This window comes from Mandrillus leucophaeus, unplaced genomic scaffold, assembly GCF_000951045.1.
Source record: "Mandrillus leucophaeus isolate KB7577 unplaced genomic scaffold, Mleu.le_1.0 Scaffold38, whole genome shotgun sequence".
Lineage (NCBI taxonomy): Eukaryota > Metazoa > Chordata > Mammalia > Primates > Cercopithecidae > Mandrillus > Mandrillus leucophaeus.
The window spans coordinates 1,002,298-1,020,410 of NW_012104031.1; the positions used below are offsets into that span (position 1 = coordinate 1,002,298).

The following is an 18,113-nucleotide window of genomic DNA, read 5'->3' on the forward strand; positions in this document are numbered from 1 at the left end:
TTTTTTTGGTAGAGACAGGGTTTCACTGTTTTGACCAGGCTGATCTTGAGCTCCTGGCCTCAAGTGATCTGGCCACCTTGGCCTCCCAAAGTGCTAGGATTATAGGCATGAGCTCCCATGCCCAGCCTGCCTGCTTTTAAAAGAGAAAATATTGCCTTTAAGCTTATTATAATTTGCAATATGTTTAGTCTTAAAAGTCATTACTGATTTCAGTATAGTTAGTTCTTCAGCCTTGCAAGTAGTTTTTAAAGAAGGCGTGGATTTAAATAAAAATCCAATCTGGGTTTTATATTTTGTTTTGCTCTGTCTACTTTCTCCTTTTCTTTCTCCATGCTTCTGTTCCCTGTTTTACTAGGTTAAGAGAACAGGGAATCTTTCTCCAATAAATGCACTTCTCAAAAACAATCCTTTCAGAATAAAACCTAAAAAAAGTTATGGAAATAAAGGGGAATATGAATTTTACCTTATACCTGTTAGTCAGTTAATATAGGCTCTGCTCATACAGATCATGCTTTTATTTACTTTCTTTTCTTTCCTTTTTTTTTAAAAAAAAAAAATTTAATTGCATTTATTTTAATGCTAAATTTACTCCTGTGTCATAAGTTTTTGTTTCTTCAGTTTCTTCTGGGATAACTTTTTCTTCTGGGCAACCTCCTCTTCTGGTTTAGGAACAATCTGTTCCTTTTCTGTAAGGATCATCTCAATGTGGCAGAGAGAGCACATGTATGGGTTAATCCGACCATGAGCTCTGTAGGTGCAGTGGTGCATCTTAGGTGCTTTTTTCACTTGGATATATGCTGAATGACCAGAGAATCTACATCTAAACCCTTCAGTTCAGCATTACTGTCTGCATTTTTAAGCATGTGCAGCAAAAATTCAGCAAGCTTTTTGGGCCACTGACCTTTTGTCCAGCCCCACTGCTTGGCCTGGGCAAACCAACCAGCTCCACCATTGTAATGTTGGAATGGTACACGCTGTTTCTGTAAAGTGATGTCTTTCAGATACTTCGTGACTTTTCATATACGCGTACCCTTGATGGCCTGAGAAGTGTCACGAGTATTCTTCTTTTTTTCTTTTTGAGACGGAGTCTCGCTTAGTTGCCCAGGCTGGAGTGCAGTGGTGCGATCTTGGCTCACTGCAAGTTCCGCCTTCCGGGTTCATGCCGTTCTCCTGCAGCCTCCGAGTAGCTGGGGCTACAGGCGCCCGCCACTACGCCTGGCAAATTTTTTTGTATTTTTAGTAGAGACGGGGTTTCACCGTGTTAGCCAAGATGGTCTCGATCTCCTGACCTTGTGATCCGCCCGTCTTGTGATCCAGCCTCCCAAAGTGCTGGGATTACAGGCGTGAGCCACCGCGCCCGGCCTAAGTGTCACTAGTATTCTTGAAGTGAACACGAAGATTTGAACCTCTTGATTTGCATGATTTTGTGGGGTTCTCTGGGTCAAGTGAATAGTGAACCATTTTCACAGCTTACCTCAGGCCATGTAGGGGAAGAGGCCCCTTCCCTTCCCCCTCTCCCCTCTCTCCTCTACCCTCTCCCCTCTTTCCTCTATCCTCTCCCCTTCCGTTCTCCCCTTCCCCTCTCCCTTTCCCCCCATCCCCTCTCCCCTCCCCTTCCTGAGTTTCGTTATTGTTGCCCAGGCTGGAGTGCAATGGCGCAATCTTGGCTCACTGCAACCTCTGCCTCCCGGGTTCAAGCGATTCTCCTGCTTCAGCCTTCCTGAGTAGCTGGGATTGCAGGCATGCACCACCATGCCCAGCTAATTTTGTATTTTTAGTAAAGACAGGGTTTCACCATGTTGGTCAGGCTGGTCTCGAATTCCTGATCTCGGGTGATCCTCCCATCTTGGCCTCCCAAAGTGCTGGCATTACAGGTGTGAGCCACCGCCCCCGGCCTTTTCTTTTGTATAATTAGCTGTGAATATGTTTGTATTAGTCTGCTGACAAGATTGTGTACCCCTAAGGGTAAAGAGTATGTTTTACTCATTTTGTACCCCCCGTAGTGCCTACCATAGTGCTTTGTACATAATGGGCAAATAAGTATCTGTTAAATTATTTCCACAGCTGGTGGATATTGGAATGATGTTTTGAAATTAAATGCAATTTAATTCCTTCTTTGGAAGGGCATTTTTTGGCCCCATAGAACATAAGAATTTTTGTAAATTCATACATATTTTACCCTCTGGGCCCCTAAAAAAGAACAATGATAGGTAACTCAGCATTTGATAGGTGACTAGTTAGGCTGCAGTTGCATTCTTTTTTTTATTAAAAAAATTTTGCTTTTAATTTTGTGGGTACATAGTAGGTTTCTGTATTTATGGGACACCTGAGATGTTTTGATACAGGCATGCAATGTGGAATAAACACATCATGGAGAATGGGGTACCCATCCCCTTAAGCATTTATTCTTTGAGTTACAAACACTCTAATTACTTTCTTTAAGTTATTTAAAAATAGACAACTGGGCTGGCGTGGTGGCTCATGCCTATAATCCCAGCACTTTGGGAGGGTGAGGCGGGTGAATAACATGAGGTCAGGTGTTCAAGACCAGCCTAACCAACATGGTGAAACCCCGTCTCTACTAAAAATACAAAACTAGGCGGGTGTGGTGGCACACACCTGCAATACTAGTTACTCAGGAGGCTGAGGCTGGAAAATCACTTGAACCTGGGAGGTGGAGGTCGCAGTGAGCGGAGATCACACCATTGCACTCCAGCCTGGGCAACAAAAGTGAAACTCTGTCTCCAAAAAAAAAAAAAAAAAAAATTAAGTTATTATTGACTATAGTCGCCCTGTTGTGCTATCAAATAGTAGGTGCAGTTGCATTCTATGCCAGTATCCCAAAGAATTATTTTCATGTTCCAAAGAATGACTTGCATGCAATGCCAGTAGATCTGAGCTTCACCATGATATGGCAAGTAAATTGTTAATATTCATTCACTCAGCAAATCTTTATTTAATGCCTGACTCTGTACTAGGCACAGGTCACACATTGGTGAACCACTCTATCTGACTAACTGAGATTATTAATTCCAATTGATGTTATGAAGGAAAGAAAGATTAGTGTTTCATCATGTCCCTCCCAGAGGATTTTCTACAAATTGGTTATCTACTTAACCATTTTGTCTTTGAGTGGGTAGAAGTGTAGGGCATATGGAAAGTTGTAAGATTAAATGGCATTGATAAGAATAGGAGTTGAGGCTGGACGCAGTGGCTCATACCTGTAATCCCAGCACTTTGGGAGGCCGAGGTGGGCGGATCACCTGAGGTCAGGAGTTCAAGACCAGTCTGGCCATGGTGAAACCCAATCTCTACTAAAAATACAAAAAATTGGCTGGGTGCGGTAGCTCATGCCTATAATCCCAGCACTTTGGGAGGCCGAGGTGGGTGGATCACCCGAGGTCAGGAGTTCAAAACCAACCTGGCTAACATGATGAAACCCTGTCTCTACTAAAAATATAAAAAATTATCCGGGCATGGTGGCGGGTGACTGTAATCCCAGCTACTTGGGAGGCTGAGGCAGGAGGATCTCTTGAACCCAGGAGGCGAAGGTTGCAACGAGCCGAGATCGGGCCACCGCACTCCAGCCTGGGTGACATAGCGAGACTCTTGTCTCGTTAAAAAAAAAGAATAAGAGTTGAAATGTTCTGCCCACTTTCTGATAGTAGAGGAAAATCAGCCTATTTTCTCTTTGATGGAAAGATTATATCATCTTGTTTATATGGTTCAAATGCAGAATGCATTTATGAAGATTACTGTTAGAGCTTCTTTCATTTCTGTCTGTCTTAGAAGTTACAGACAAGCCAGTAGGAAAAGTACGAGGTGTGGGTGGATGTGGTTTTTTTGGTTATGATTTTAAGACCTAAGGTTACTTTGCTCCTTCTTACAGGAAAATAGCCTCTAGGGATGATGGGGTTTGCTTCCTACATGGTGCAGGGAATCTGAGTAGTGTCATTCATAATAAGACTATAGAGGGTGAGTTCATGTGGGGGTGCAACTTTTCTATTTCAACTCTCAGAGCTCTGACTGGAGTACCCTGGGAGGATGTCCAGTCTCAGTATAGGCCATTCCCAGGTTTGAAGGTTGATTCAGTTCTTTGCCAACCTATGAAACCTGGAACTTGACACTTACGTGACCAGAGGAGAACAGATGTAGAAATGCTTAAGATATGTGTCTCCTTGCTTTGAGCTATAAATGAGACTCTCTGAGAAAGTTCCCTTATGCGTAATGTTCCTCCAAAGTCCAAACCAAAACTCTTGAAGGGCAAGTTGGTCAGAGCATGGAGACTCATCAGTATCCCCTGCGGATTCTGGTTGAAGTGCCTGTCAAAGGCAGTGCGTTTTTCTGTTTTCTTCTCTAGGCAGTGTGAACAGCTTGGATGTATTCCCCAGCTGTGTGCCACGTGGCTGTGGGAACCTTTTGACCACCACTTTCTTTCCAGTTGGGCTTTATTACAACACGCTTCCGTTCCCTGGGGTGGTGTGCTCTGGGCTCAGGATGGTGGGAGTAGAACTTGAGGATTGTTTTGCTTTTCACTTGTCAGTTGTCCCAAAGAATTATGTCTAGGTTATATGTTTATAAAAGCCTTTGATTTTTTTTTAATTCCACTTCTTTTAAAAAATTACTTTCATCCCCAAAGTATCTAATTTTAGTTTCATCAGATTAAGAGCTTTAGTGCCCGGGAGACTGAGGCAGAAGAATCGCTTGAAACCGGGAGGCAGAGATTGCGGTGAGCCGAGATCACGCCACTGCACTCCAACCTGGTGACAGAGCGAGACTCTATCTCAAAAAAAAAAAAAAAAAGCTTTAGTGCCTTATTTATGCCAGACAAATTTCAGTTTAGATCTTTTTTTTTTTTTTTTTTTGAGATGGAGTCTCGCTCTGTCGCCCAGGCAGGAGTGCAATGGCGTGATCTTGGCTCACCACAACCTCTGTCTCCTGGGTTCGCGCCATTCTCCTGCCTCAGCCTCCCAAGTAGCTGGGACTACAGGCACCTGCCACCACGCCTGGCTAATTTTTAAAATATTTTTAGTAGAGACGGGGTTTCATTGTGTTAGCCAGGATGGTTTCGATCTCCTGACCTCGTGATCCGCCCCCCTCGGCCTCCAAAAGTGCTGGGATTACAGGCTTGAGCCACCGTGCCTGGCCAGTTTAGATCTTTTTTTAAATCTTTTCTAGTCTATTTAATGGAGAGACAATTTCCCAGGCTTTTTTTTTTTTTTTTTTTAAATCAAATCAAACTTGCCAGAGCAAAGACTAAGGCCCTATCACAAATGCAGCTAGGTTACAAGACTAGTTTAAATAAAAGCTCTTTCTATTCAATTGAGAGGGACAGTGAGTAAACCAGTATGGAGTTTACGTTTTAGAAATATTCCTTATGATATACTCTAGCCTCAGCGTTTAATATTATGGCAATATCGAGGTGCAAGGAGGAATGTGGGGAAATACAGCTAGTAGAAGAAAAGTCATTCTTAAGTTTTAGTATATAAGAACCCCACTGAGGGAACCTCTTTCACTTTCTCCTGATTGAACAACTGACATGCTCTTCTGGTTCTGTCCCATGGAGATAATTGGAAAAGTTTTGCTGCTTCAACTTTGAAAAGTGGTTTGTTGGTATAGGATAAAAGTAGTTAGTGTATAGTGGCGATATAGTCTCTACCACTAAGTAAACATAAGGGGTCACTACAGGCAGTGCAAAGTCAAAGTCAGGCTTCCCCTGGTGGTTTCTTTTCTTTTTTTTTGAGATGGAGTTTTGCTCTTGTTGCCCAGGTTGGAGTGCAACGGCGCGATCTTGGGTCACCGCAGCCTCCACTTCCCGGGTTCAAGCGATTCTCCTGCCTCAGCCTACCAAGTAGCTGGGATTACAGGCATGTGCCACCAAGCCCAGCTAATTTTGTATTTTTAATAGAAACGAGGTTTCTCCATGATGGTCAGACTGGTCTCAAACTCCCAACCTCAGGTGATCCGCCCTCCTCGGTCTCCCAAAGTGCTGGGATTACAGGCATGAGCCATCACACCTGGCCTGGGTGGTTTCTTATTTAATGAACCTGATGGTTACAGGTAACTTTTATCAGAGTGTCCTATACTGGAACATCATGTTGGTCTATACTGCTTAGACTTGTGGATTTGGATTCTAAGTCTGATTCTAAACTACTTACTTAGATCAGTGCCTTGAACTCTCCAGACTCTGAGCAAGCAATAGTAAACATCACAGGAAGATTGATGAGATGGAAGGTAATGTGCAGGGCAAAAGTGGAGATAGTGAAGAAACTGTTATTGTTCAAATCCTATTACTGCTGTATTTGATGTATTTTTTTTTTCCCTGCTGGCTTTTCTTGTCAAGTAAAATCCTATCTCTTGATCTCTTTCCTCTGAGATCAAGAGCTGGATACGCTTTACTAGGTATACCTTTGGATCCTAAAAAAAATTATTTTGAAATAATTTCAAACATACGTAAGTATTGCAAGAACAATAAAAGAGTTCTAATACCTGCTTCCTGCAAATTTTCTAGTTGTTAACGTTTTCATGGATTTGTTCCATCACCCAGTCTCTCTCCCAGTCTCTCTCCTTCCTGATGTATATTAGATGTAGTCTTTTAATGAAACTTTTGAGAGCTGAATGCAGATAGTTTTTCTCATCTCCTCTAAACACTTTAGTATGCATTCCTCCCAAACAAGGATATGCTTCTATGATCATCATACGGCTCACCAAATCAAGGAATTAACCTGGGTTCAATACTACCATCCAGTCCACAGACCCTGTTCAGGTTTTGCCAACTGTCCCAACAATGTTTCCTTTTTTTTTTTCTTTCATCACAGGGTATATGATGTCAACTCATCCCTGGAGATGTTTTCTCCACCTTAAATTCACCATTTTTAGGGCCAGGCACAGTGGCTCATGCCTGTAATCCCAGCACTTTGGGAGACCGAGGTGGGTGGATCACCTGAAGTCAGGAGTTCAATACCAGCCTGACCACTGTGGTAAAACCCCATCTCTACTAAAAATACAAAAAAAATTAACCAGGCATGGTGGTGCATGCTTGTAATCCCTGCTACTTGAGAGGCTGAGGCAGGAGAATTGCTCGAACCCGGGAGGTGGAGGCTGCAGTGAGCTGGGATGATGCCATTGCACTCCAGCTTGGGCAACAAGAACAAAACTCCATCTCAAAAAAATAAATAAATAAATAAATAAAATAAAAAAATTCACCATTTTTTCCTTTGCAATTGATTAGTTTGTGAATTACCATTTTTTCCTTTGCAGTTGATTAGTTTGTGGAGAGGTGTTCTTATATTTCATTGATACCCTGTTTCTCAAAAAACCTCCTTCCAGTAGACCTGGCATTCACTGATAACTCCCACCTGTCTCAGTGATGGGTTTTTTTTTGTTGTTGTTGTTTTCTTTTTACAGGCAAGGTCTTGCTCAGTTACCCAGGCTGGATGGGGTGCAGTGGTATGATCATAGCTCACTGCAGCCTTAATTTCCTGGGCTCAGGCAATCCTCCTGCCTCAGCCTCCCTGGTGTCTGGGACTACAGGCACATGTCACCGTGCTTAGCTAATTTTAAAATTTTTTGTAGAGATGGAGTCTCACTATGTTGCCCAGGTTGGTCTTGAACTCCTAGGCTCAAGCGATCCTCCTGCCTCAGCTTCCCGAAGTGCTTGGATTACAGGCATGAGCGACCATGTCCAGCCCAATGGTGATGTTTATATCCATCATTGCTTCTATATGTATTAGTTGTAGTCTACTGTAAAGAAGAGCTTTCCTTTTCTCTTGTTTATTTAATCAGTGTAGACTTGTGAATTTTTTCAATGGATTGTAATATCTTCCTATCACTTTTTATTTTTATGCATAAATTGTCCCCACTTTGGTGAGTAAGTTTCCCTTCAAGCTGGTTCCTGTGTCCTTTTGACATATTCCCACCTTTGGATCATTGTTAATGCTTATAAACTGTTATACACTGCCTTCCAAATGCCAGAAACTAAGCCCTCTGTGAAGCATGGGGTTGACTTCCTTCAAGGAACTACTTCCATTGCGTCCCATACATTAAAGCCTCAACTGCCAGCTGCGATTCTGTTCCCTCTGTAGTGTGACCAGTCTCAGGAGCAGTTTCACCCAGAAAGGAGCTTCTTCAGCATGCTGCTGAGTGTGTTCCCATTTCACATGGCTCCCAGGGAGTATCAGCCTCTAGGGAGGCAGTCTCCTCTCCCCAGGTGCCAATGCTATCTGCTTCTTAAAAGCTGTGAGAGATCTTAACATGGCCCTGACATAGAATAACTTTAGAGAGACTTCTGCGAACTTGACTTTTCTGATTCCAGCAAGAGCTTTGGCTACTAGAGTGCATTTCAATCTCTAATCTTCAATAACCATCCCCTTCAAATGAAATAGCGTGTACTACTTGGTCCTGAAGGTTCTGAAAGCCAGACTACCTAAGCATCTGTTTTCCTTAAATGAGAGTACCTCCTATGTCAGTCTTTCAAATTTAGCTGAAGGTCAGAGAGCTTGTTTGGGAAGGATAAATAAATATTTCTGGACTGAATTTTTTCTCTCTCAGCCCCTGGAATTTTGTAGTTCAGTACTTCGAAGCTTGTGGTAGAATTGACTGTAGTAGAAAGACTATATAAGATTACTTTCTCAATTTAGGATTTGTTCTTTACTTTTGGTACAGATAGTAAAAAATAAAACATCACTACCTATTTGTGGAAATGCATATTTGTGTCACTGGTTGGCTCAGTTAACTATAAAATCCTTTGTTTTTCTTTCTTTCTTTTTTTTGTTTTTTTTGAGGCGGAGTCTCACTCTGTCGCCCAGGCTGGGGTGCAGTGGCGCGATCTCGGCTCACTGCAAGCTCTGCCTCCCGGGTTCAGCCATTCTCCTGCCTCAGCCTCCCGAGTAGCTGGGACTGCAGGCGCCCACCACCGCGCCCAGCTAATTTTTTGTATTTTTAGTGGAGACGGGTTTCACCGTGTTAGCCAGGATGGTCTCGATCTCCTGATCTCGTGATCTGCACACCTCGGCCTCCCAAAGTGCAGGGATTACAGTTGTGAGCCACTGCGCCCGGCCAATCCTTTGTTTTTCATTCACTTTCAGAGGGGACTTAAGTTGACTTCCCATAAAAGCATGGAAAGTTCAATGTTAGAAGTGATATTTTTGGCCGGGCATGGTGGCTCACACCTGTAATCTCAGCACTTTGGGAGGCTGAGGTGGGCAGATCACCTGAGGTCAGGAGTTTGAGACCAGCCTGGCCAACATGGTGAAACCCTGTCTCTACCAAAAAAAAAAAAAAAAAAAAAATTAGTGGCACTTTCCTGTAGTCCCTGCTACTTGGGAGGCTGAGGCATGAGAATCTCTTGAACCAGGGAGGTGGAGGTTGCTATGACTTGAGATCATGCCACTACACTCCAGCCTGGGTGACAGAGCTGGAGTTTTCTTTTTTTGAGCTCTGTCTCTGTCTTTTTTTTAGGCCAGGCATGGTGGCTCACGCCTGTAATCCTAGCACTTTGGGAAGGTGAGGTGGGAGGGTCACTTGAACTCAGGAGTTTGAGACCAGCCTGGGCAACATAGTGAGACCCCATCTCTATTTAAAAAAAAAAGATTTTTGAAACTACTGAAAGAGTAGTACCAGGAACAAGTATTGCAGTAATAACTCTGTCAAGACCTGAATTAACTCTGCAGTCCATGTTAACTTTATGAGCTGCAGTAGTATAGTAAAGCAAAAGTATTTTCTATTTCACCGACTCTTATAGTGCCTTCCCTACGTTGGACATGGACTGTACCTTAAGAGCCTTTAGTTACCTTTCACGAGTATGTATTACTGATTGGTAGTGGCTGAAAGGTGTGATAGGTTTCCTCACTCATCTTAAGGGTCATAGTCAACACTTCTCTAACAAAAGACAGGTTAACAAGAGAAAAGCATAACAAATTTATGTGACACAGGAGGCTTTAGAAATGAAGTCTCAAGGACCCAGGGAAAACTGTCTGTTTTTATGCTTAGGTTTGATGAAGAATTCACTGCCGTATAGAAAGTGATTGGACAGTAAGACATGATCTAATGGTAACAGACTGAGAAACCCACCAAGACTGGTGTGCTCAGGTCATTCTTGGGCTCTCTATGTAGCATTCCTTCCCCCAGGTTATGGGATGGGGCAGGACCTCTCTAGAATGCGGGTCTTCAGAGGACAAGAGAGTGACCTTTCTAGTTTTATGGCTTGCTTCAGAGAAGAGGGTTTCTAGTTAGTTCTTTTTTTTTTTTTTTTTTTTTTTGAGATGGAGTCTCATTCTGTTGCCCAGGCTGGAGTGCAGTGGCATGATCTCGGCTCACTGCAGCCTCCACCTCCCAGGTTCAAGCGATTCTCCTGCCTTAGCTTCCCAACTAGTTAGGACTATAGGCACATGCCACCATGCCTGGCTAATTTTTGTATTTTTAGTAGAGGTGGGGTTTTACCATGTTGACCAGGCTGGTCTTGTAGTGATCCACCCACCTGGGCCTTCCAAAGTGTTGGGATTACAGGCATGAGCCACTGTGCCTGGCCAGGGTTTCTAGTTTCTGTGGTCTTGAGGAAAAGGAATTCTGGTTTCTATGAGTAGCTTAGGGGGAGAAAAAGGGGAGGCAGACAGGAGGCCAGGAGAAGGTCAGAGAGCAACCTTGCTTCTGAGGCCTTCCAATCTCCTTTAGTTCAAAGTGCTCAGCATGCCAAAGCACCATACTTTGGGGTATTGTTTTCTGAGCCTGATGGGATGGAATTAGGCAAGAAGGAGAGTGTATTGCTACAAATCGATTGCCATTACCCCAGAAACAATTTAAATAAAATATCTATCCTAAAGAGTCACTAGCAACAGAAACAGGTCATGAGTATTTCCTCCCTCCTGTCGTCTCTTTTCAGAGTAGTCACCCAAACAATAATACACACTGACTGTTGAGTGGAGCATTAAGAATTTCTCTGAAAAGAGTGTACTGTTGCTGTTAGCAAAGAAGCTTTAGAGATCTCAGGTAGAATAACGTTTTTTGAAAGTGTGTACCAGCCAGTGGTCATGCTGCGGTTTTCTCCATATGCTTTATTCCTCATGGTTTGAGACAACTTTCGTAGGGATTATATCAGTCTGCTTTACATTGAGGTCCTACAGTTACTAAATCGCATTTGACCCCAGATTGGAAAACAATGTGGTGTAGGGGGCATTGTCTACTGGCCCCCAGAGATCTAAGTACAGTTCCTGCTTATCTCTGCAGTTCGCTGCTCAGAGAAATGGGGAAACCTGAGCTGTTTTTTGTTTTTTGTTTTTGAGACGGAGTTTCGCTCTTGGCACTCAGACTGGAGTGCAATGGCGCTATCTTGGCTCACTACAACCTCTGCCTCTCAGGTTCAAGCAATTCTCCTGCCTCACCCTCCCGAATAGCTGGGATTACAGGCATCAGCCACCATGCTTGGCTAGTTTTTGTATTTTTAGTAGAGATGGGGTTTCACCATGTTGGCCAGGCTGGTCTCGAACTCCTGACCTCAGGTGATCCACCCGCCTCAGCCTCCCAAAGTCCTGGGATTACAGGCGTGAGCCACCGCGCCCAGCCTGGTTTGGTTTTTTGAGCATCCATTTCCTCATCTTTATTATTATTATTTTTTGAGGCAGGTGACTCACCCAAGAGAGTCACACAGCAGCATGATCACAGGTCACTGCAGCCTCAATCTCCCTCGGGTCAAGCAGTCTTCACACCTCAGCCTCCTGACTAGCACACCACCATGCGTAGCTGATTTTTAAAAAATTTTTAGTAGAAACAAAGGCGCGGCAGGGGTTGCTCCCTTTGTTGTCCAGGCTGGTCTCTCACTTCTGAGCTCAAGCCATCCATCCATGTTGGCCTCCCGAAGTGCTGGGATTAGAGGCATGAGCCACCACTCCTGGCCCATTTCTTCATTTTTAAATGGAGTTATTAATAGTCTTTGTCTGGTAGAATTATGAGCTTTAAATGAGACGAAGCAAATAAAGTGATCAATACATATAAAGGGCTCAATAAATGTTATCTAAAACAAAAACCAAAATGGGTTGCTGCTTTAGTTGTTCTTCTCTTCCATCTAGCTTGAAACTTCTGTTTAGAAGTAAACAAAAAATCAAAATCTGTATTTAAGAACAACCACCAAGAACAACAACAACAACAAAAGCCTTGGTTTGCACTTAAGGCGATTTGGTATGAATTTTCCCCCAGCCAGAGTTGGCAGGGTTAATGTGCGCCAGCTGAGAAGCCATGCTGTTACCTTCTGGCAGCCCATATGCAGATGCTGTTGTATTAATTACAAAAGAAAACTCGATTAACTTGGAAGTCCTTTAACTGTCAGTGAGGCAGCTGCTCCAGCTCTGAAACAGGTTTTCTTCCTCCCTTCTACTGTCAGTCTACAGCTTTTAATCTCTTCTTTAGAGAACTGCTGAGACTGCACTGTAGGTCCTCAGAGCCCCTGGCTAGTTCAGTCTACTTTTTGATCTGCAGTTATAGTGGTCCAAGGGGCGCTTGCATAGATTCACATAATTTAAAACAAAATAAAAACAACCAGACCAACCACCCATCCCCCTCACATCATTGTTCTTTCAGCAGTTAAAACCTGGCATTTTAGAACTGGAAAGCATGTTAAAGATGATCTAATCCAACTCCACCCCCCTGCATTTACCGATGAGCATTTCAAGGCTCAGAAAGATCGAGTGGATTGCCAAGGTCACAGAGCTAGTCAGAGTGGCAAAGCATGCCTTCATTCTCATGCTGTTCCCGCTTCCATATTGCACTCCACATCACTGAGCAGTGTGCTCAGAATCCAGGAGTAAAACCATCTGCTTTCAACTTCATTTCTCTCCAAGCCCTTGTTCAAATCTGGTAGAGATGTCAGATGGATGAAAAAGCTAAAGATTTAGTGGGAGAAGCAAAGGGCTTGGATAGTGACGTGTTGGAAAACAGAGACAGTGATGTTTGCCATAGACTTCTAACAGTGTACTGGGCTCAACTTCAGCACCCTTTCCTATTGCACTGGTCTTTGGTTGGTTTGACAGTAGCAAGTTTATTTGTGGTGACTTTTTGTAGGAAAGATGGAGGTGGGGAGTGTTCATTGGGGTCACATGAATAATGGGGTGTGTCTGCTGTGGTTTTGGCTGATGCAGCCTGTTTCATTGGCTGTCCTGTAGTTGACACTTTGTCTCAGAGGTGCAGATGCTTTCTCCCTCTGGTCCTGAAAAGTGATTTAGTTGGTTTTCTTCTCTATTATCCACTCTCCTGGTAGTAGCAGTAACAAAGGTTAGTTAGGTTTGTTGGTCTTTTTGTGATGAAACCATTTTTATTATAAGAATTTAAAGGTTGTCAGTATGCATTCACATGTAGACACTTATGTGAAAATCTGGGGAGGACTGGGAACAGAAGAAAGCTAGGAAGTGTAGATGAGGGTGAAGACACTCTAGCTGGACTTCTCACTGCTTGAGCTAAGACTATGGTAGTTAAATTCCACAAGATGAATGGAAGGGTCCTGTTCTTGTTTTTTTTTTTTTTTTTGAGATGGAATCTTGCTCTGTTGCCCAGGCTGGAGTGCAATGGCACGATCTTGGCTCACTGCAATCTCCGCTTCCTGGGTTCAAGCGATTCTCCTGCCTCAGCCTCCCAAGAACCTGGGATTACTACCACCATGCCCAGCTAATTTTTTGTATTTTTGGTAAAGACAGAGTTTCGCCATGTTGGCCAGGCTGGTTTCGAACTCCTGACCTCAGGTGATCTGCCCGCCTCCGCCTCTCAAACTGCTGGGATTACAGGCGTGAGCCACTGCACCTGACCAAAGGGTCCTATTCTTTATCCGCATGAAGGAGGTTTTTAGGAGTGATGGTTGCTCTTAAACTATTCATCATGATACTGGACTTTTCAAAGTACTCAGTGGGTTTGCTTACAGCTTTCTATAGGTAGCTCTCCCCACTAAATGGATTCTCAGACAAAACAAACAGATCTGTAACATTAAGCCCTTGGTATGTGTCAGGCATTGTGTTGGGTGTTGAGGATGAAATAGGATGGTTCTTCTTGCTTTTGATGATTATAAACAGATGATTAGAATAAAGCATGGTAAGTGTTCTGCAGTTGTGAATAAGGTATGAAGGGACTCAGGACTGGCTTGCTGCTGCTTGTTAATGACCACACAAGCAATTGGCTGTGTCCTCTTGCTTTTAGGTTGTAGATCAAAAGAGTAGACTAGTTGTCTGGTGTTACACTCTTGTATTTAGTAAATACCCTTGCACAGAATTATATACTTAGTTAACTCTGTTTGGTTTTTGAAAGGAACTCATCTCTTTCCCAGGAGAGTAGATTGGCTTGTTTCAGTGTCTGGTGTTGCTGATGTATATATGCAGGCCAGGGTGATATCCTTATAGACAGAGAGATATGAAAAGAAGGGCCCTAATGAAATGCATAGAGGGATTTGCGTGAACACAGACCTCTTTAACCCTTTTGGCATTACTGTTTGTGGAAGAGAAGGATGCTTAGGGATTTGAAATTGTAGCTGGGTAGGTTCACTCTGAAGTAGAACCACCTCTTAATTGACTCAGGCCTCTCTTGCTTCAATTCCGGCAACAAACAAAATAAATGGCCTACAAATAATTTAATGCAGCTTATGGTTAAGTGACTAAAACAAATACTGTTTCAGTTAGTGCCACCCAAAATTTCAATTATGATGGATGTGTTTGGCTCAAGGATTGTCCTTTTTGTAGCCTAAGAACTGTGTGTCTGTGCTGTTCTGAACAAATGCGGGAATTGCCTGAATCTGAGAGGTAGGCAGACACTGATATTGAGGGAATAAGGAAGCGATATAATTCAGACTGAGAATTTCAGTGAACTAATTTCGGGCTATTTTTCCCAGACAGCGATTCTCATTCTTTAGGAAGCTTGTTCTGTCTTGAACATTATTTGAATGTGTTTGGGGAAGTTATCCATTTAAATTAGTAGTAGTTGCCTTGAAAGAAGTTTTTTTGTTTTTGTTTTTGTTTTAGATTTTTATTTTTTATTATTTTTTGTACAAAACATCAGGTTGGTGAAAAACAGATTTTTTAATTGACACATAGTAATTGTACATATTTATAGGATACATGTGGTATTTATAGGATACATGTGGTATTTCGATATGTGGGTAACAATGTGGTAATGGTCAAATCAGGGTAATTGGGATGTCCATCATGGAGAATGTTTTTGAGATAAATCACATCTCTTTCTAGATTTGCCTAGATTTTATCCTAACAGGCAGTTTTGTCCCTTTGTCCTATTTAGGGTCTTGTCTCCCATAAACAGAAGGAATGTGATTTGATTAGGAGGTATTGATGTTAATTGAGCACCCCAGTGTTTTAAGGAAACAGATGACTTGGCAGCTGGGATGTTGTCACCAGCTATCAGAGCGATGAACTGGAAAAGATTCTAGAGCTTATGCAAACCTGAATAGCATTTCATTTTATACATTTATACATTTTATATATTTATAGCTCATACATTTAGTAGTAAAATATGTCACAGTGAAGAACATAAGCTAAAACTGCATATGGTAGATAAATTTAAAAGGGCTCTATAGTGCTGTATTATGTGCTACATGATGGCATCTTGGTCAACAAAGGTACAGTATTTTTAGCACACCTTTTCTATGTTTAGATATGTTTAGATACACAAATACTTAAGATTGTGTTACAGCTATCTATAGTATTCAGTACAGTAACATGCTGTACACGTTTGTAGCCTAAGAGCAATAGGCTACACCCTATAGCCTAGGTGTGTAGTAGGCTGTACCCATACCACCTAGGTTTGTGTAAGTATACTCTGATGTTCACACAGTGACAAAATCGCCTGATGATGCATTTCTCAGAATATATGCCTGTTGTTAAGCAACACATGACTGTAATCTGTGTTCAAGTATTAGGTCTTCTGTCAGAAGGAAGGGTTTAATTTTGACACATTCAGGTATGTTTCTCCTTGGGCTCACATCCCAACCAGTATAGTTTTTCTGGCTTTGTTATTTTAATAATCTTGGTATTTGTGATGGAGTCCTTGTAAACTCCTTAGGCTGTCCCTCCACTGAATGAAAAAGGAGCGGGGCGGGAAGATCAGGTCACTCCCACGTTTCTGAGTAGAAATAACAACTTGTTCCTAGGGGATGAGCTAGGGAAGGGAATTCTGTTTGGTATGTGAAGAGCCTTTTCTCACTGGGGTTTTTCCCCGATATGTCCTTCAACCAAGGTTCCTAGAAATTGCTCCTCAAGGACACTGTCATCCTCGTGGGATTTCTGTGTGAGTCTCTCTCTCTCCCCTTCCTCACTCCTCTCTCTCTACTCCTTTCTCCTCCTCCACTCTCCCCTTCCCCAACCAGGCCAACTGAGCTGCATTTCCTTCCCGCCTAAGGAAGAGAAGTACCTCCAGCAGATTGTGGACTGCCTCCCTTGCATACTGATCCTCGGCCAGGATTGTAATGTCAAGTGCCAGCTGTTGAACCTGCTTTTGGGGGTGCAGGTGCTTCCCACCACCAAGCTGGGCAGTGAGGAGAGCTGTAAGCTTCGGCGCCTCCGCTTCACCTATGGAACTCAGACTCGGGTGAGCCTGGCGCTCCCTGGACAGTATGAACTAGTGCACACGCTGGTGGCTCACCAGGGCAACTGGGAGACCATCCCTGAGGAGGATCTGGAGGTCCAAGAGAACAATGAGGATGCTGCTCATGTTTTAGCGGAACTGGAGGTAACGATGCACCATGCTCTCTTACAGGTACCAATCTCATACTTCTCTACCAATTGTATACGTATATACCAGCTTTCCTTTTATTTTGACTTTCTAGAAAAGTAATTCGATGATACATAGTCTGAACTCTGAGCAGCAGTGGCTAGTGGAGTCAGAGGAACATAATCTGGGAAGTTGAAAAACAAACAAGACTGTAGCAATACCCATTCCTGCCTCTTCTTACCATGCTGCAAGGCCCTGAGTAGTTTGCTTGTCTCCCCACTTCCTTATCTCCGTTTCTAATGAAAATGAAAGGAATATGTGATACTTACATCTCAGCATGCTTTTACAGAATAATTGTAATCAAAGTTAGAAATCCTTTCTCATTTCTTAACCAGAAGATACTGCTGGAATTGTCTCCAGTTACCTCTTTCAAAAAGGAATGATAAGATGATGGATGAGTATTGTTCTTATTAGAATTGAGACCAAGTGAAGAATTTTGTGGGTTCTTCCTTAGACCTAACCATTAATTTACTAAGTAGTACAGAGGACAGATAATTTCTCCTACTTTATAAGGAACATGGGAATGTGAGGACAGGTCTGGCTCAATGTAAGGAGACATGGAGATCTTGTTATTTGAAGAGTATCTTAGTTTCTCTCATAAACTCCCAAAGAGAGCACAGATCCTGTGTCATCTCGTAAGATATCATGTTGTCTAAGACTTTATATATTATCACTTAGGAAATATTTCTTTCTTGGTCTGTGTTTCCTTTCCTATTGGATAGTTAGGACTGGGCTATTTAACTAGACCAAATGGATATGTGACTATGGCAGGGTCAGGAGTGGATAGGGATAAAATAATTCAGCCATACTCAGAGTTTGACCCTTGGTTAACTGTGCCAGGAAGGATGGGCTAGTTTGGCAGGACCTGAAAGAGTGGTTTTTTCTTTCCTTGTTTCTTATAACCACTTCAACTACCCCACTTCTAAGAAGCTTAGTTTCTCAGTCAATGAATGAGTCCTTTGGTTGTGGCCATGGCCTGTGACACTCTAGAAGTAAAAACTGTCATCTCATTTCCTTCCACAGTCCATATTTCTTTCATCTTGATAAATGCCACAGGGGGCTATGTAACAAGCCCCCATTCTCTCTCAGCTCAGTTTCAGTGGTGGTTTCCTGTGTTTTCAAACTGAGAGTTCACATTTCCCAGCTCTAGGATAATGTGAAGGTTTTTAAATAGCTCTGATAGTAACTCTGGCAGTAACCTTTGTATATTAACTGTGGCATGTTCAGTTGACCCATGAACTTCTTCACAATTCACAAGTATTTGATTGATCCATACACAGTCTCTCTGTAGTATACAGTCTTGGTCTAGTTCCTTCAAGCTTCCAATAGTTCAGTGGTTTTCAAACTTATATATATATATATAT

The 18,113-nt window shown here is 42.7% G+C and overlaps 1 protein-coding gene across 2 annotated transcripts in view; it reads left to right on the forward strand.

Moving 5' to 3' along the window:
- Positions 1 to 18,113, forward strand: part of DSTYK (dual serine/threonine and tyrosine protein kinase) — a 70,485-nt gene that overhangs the window by 9,475 nt on the left and 42,897 nt on the right. For both annotated transcript variants that reach the window (XM_011990422.1, XM_011990423.1), the window contains exon 2: positions 16,346 to 16,734. In XM_011990422.1, coding sequence (XP_011845812.1) covers positions 16,346 to 16,734 — 389 coding nt within the window. The remainder of the gene's footprint in view (positions 1 to 16,345; positions 16,735 to 18,113) is intronic.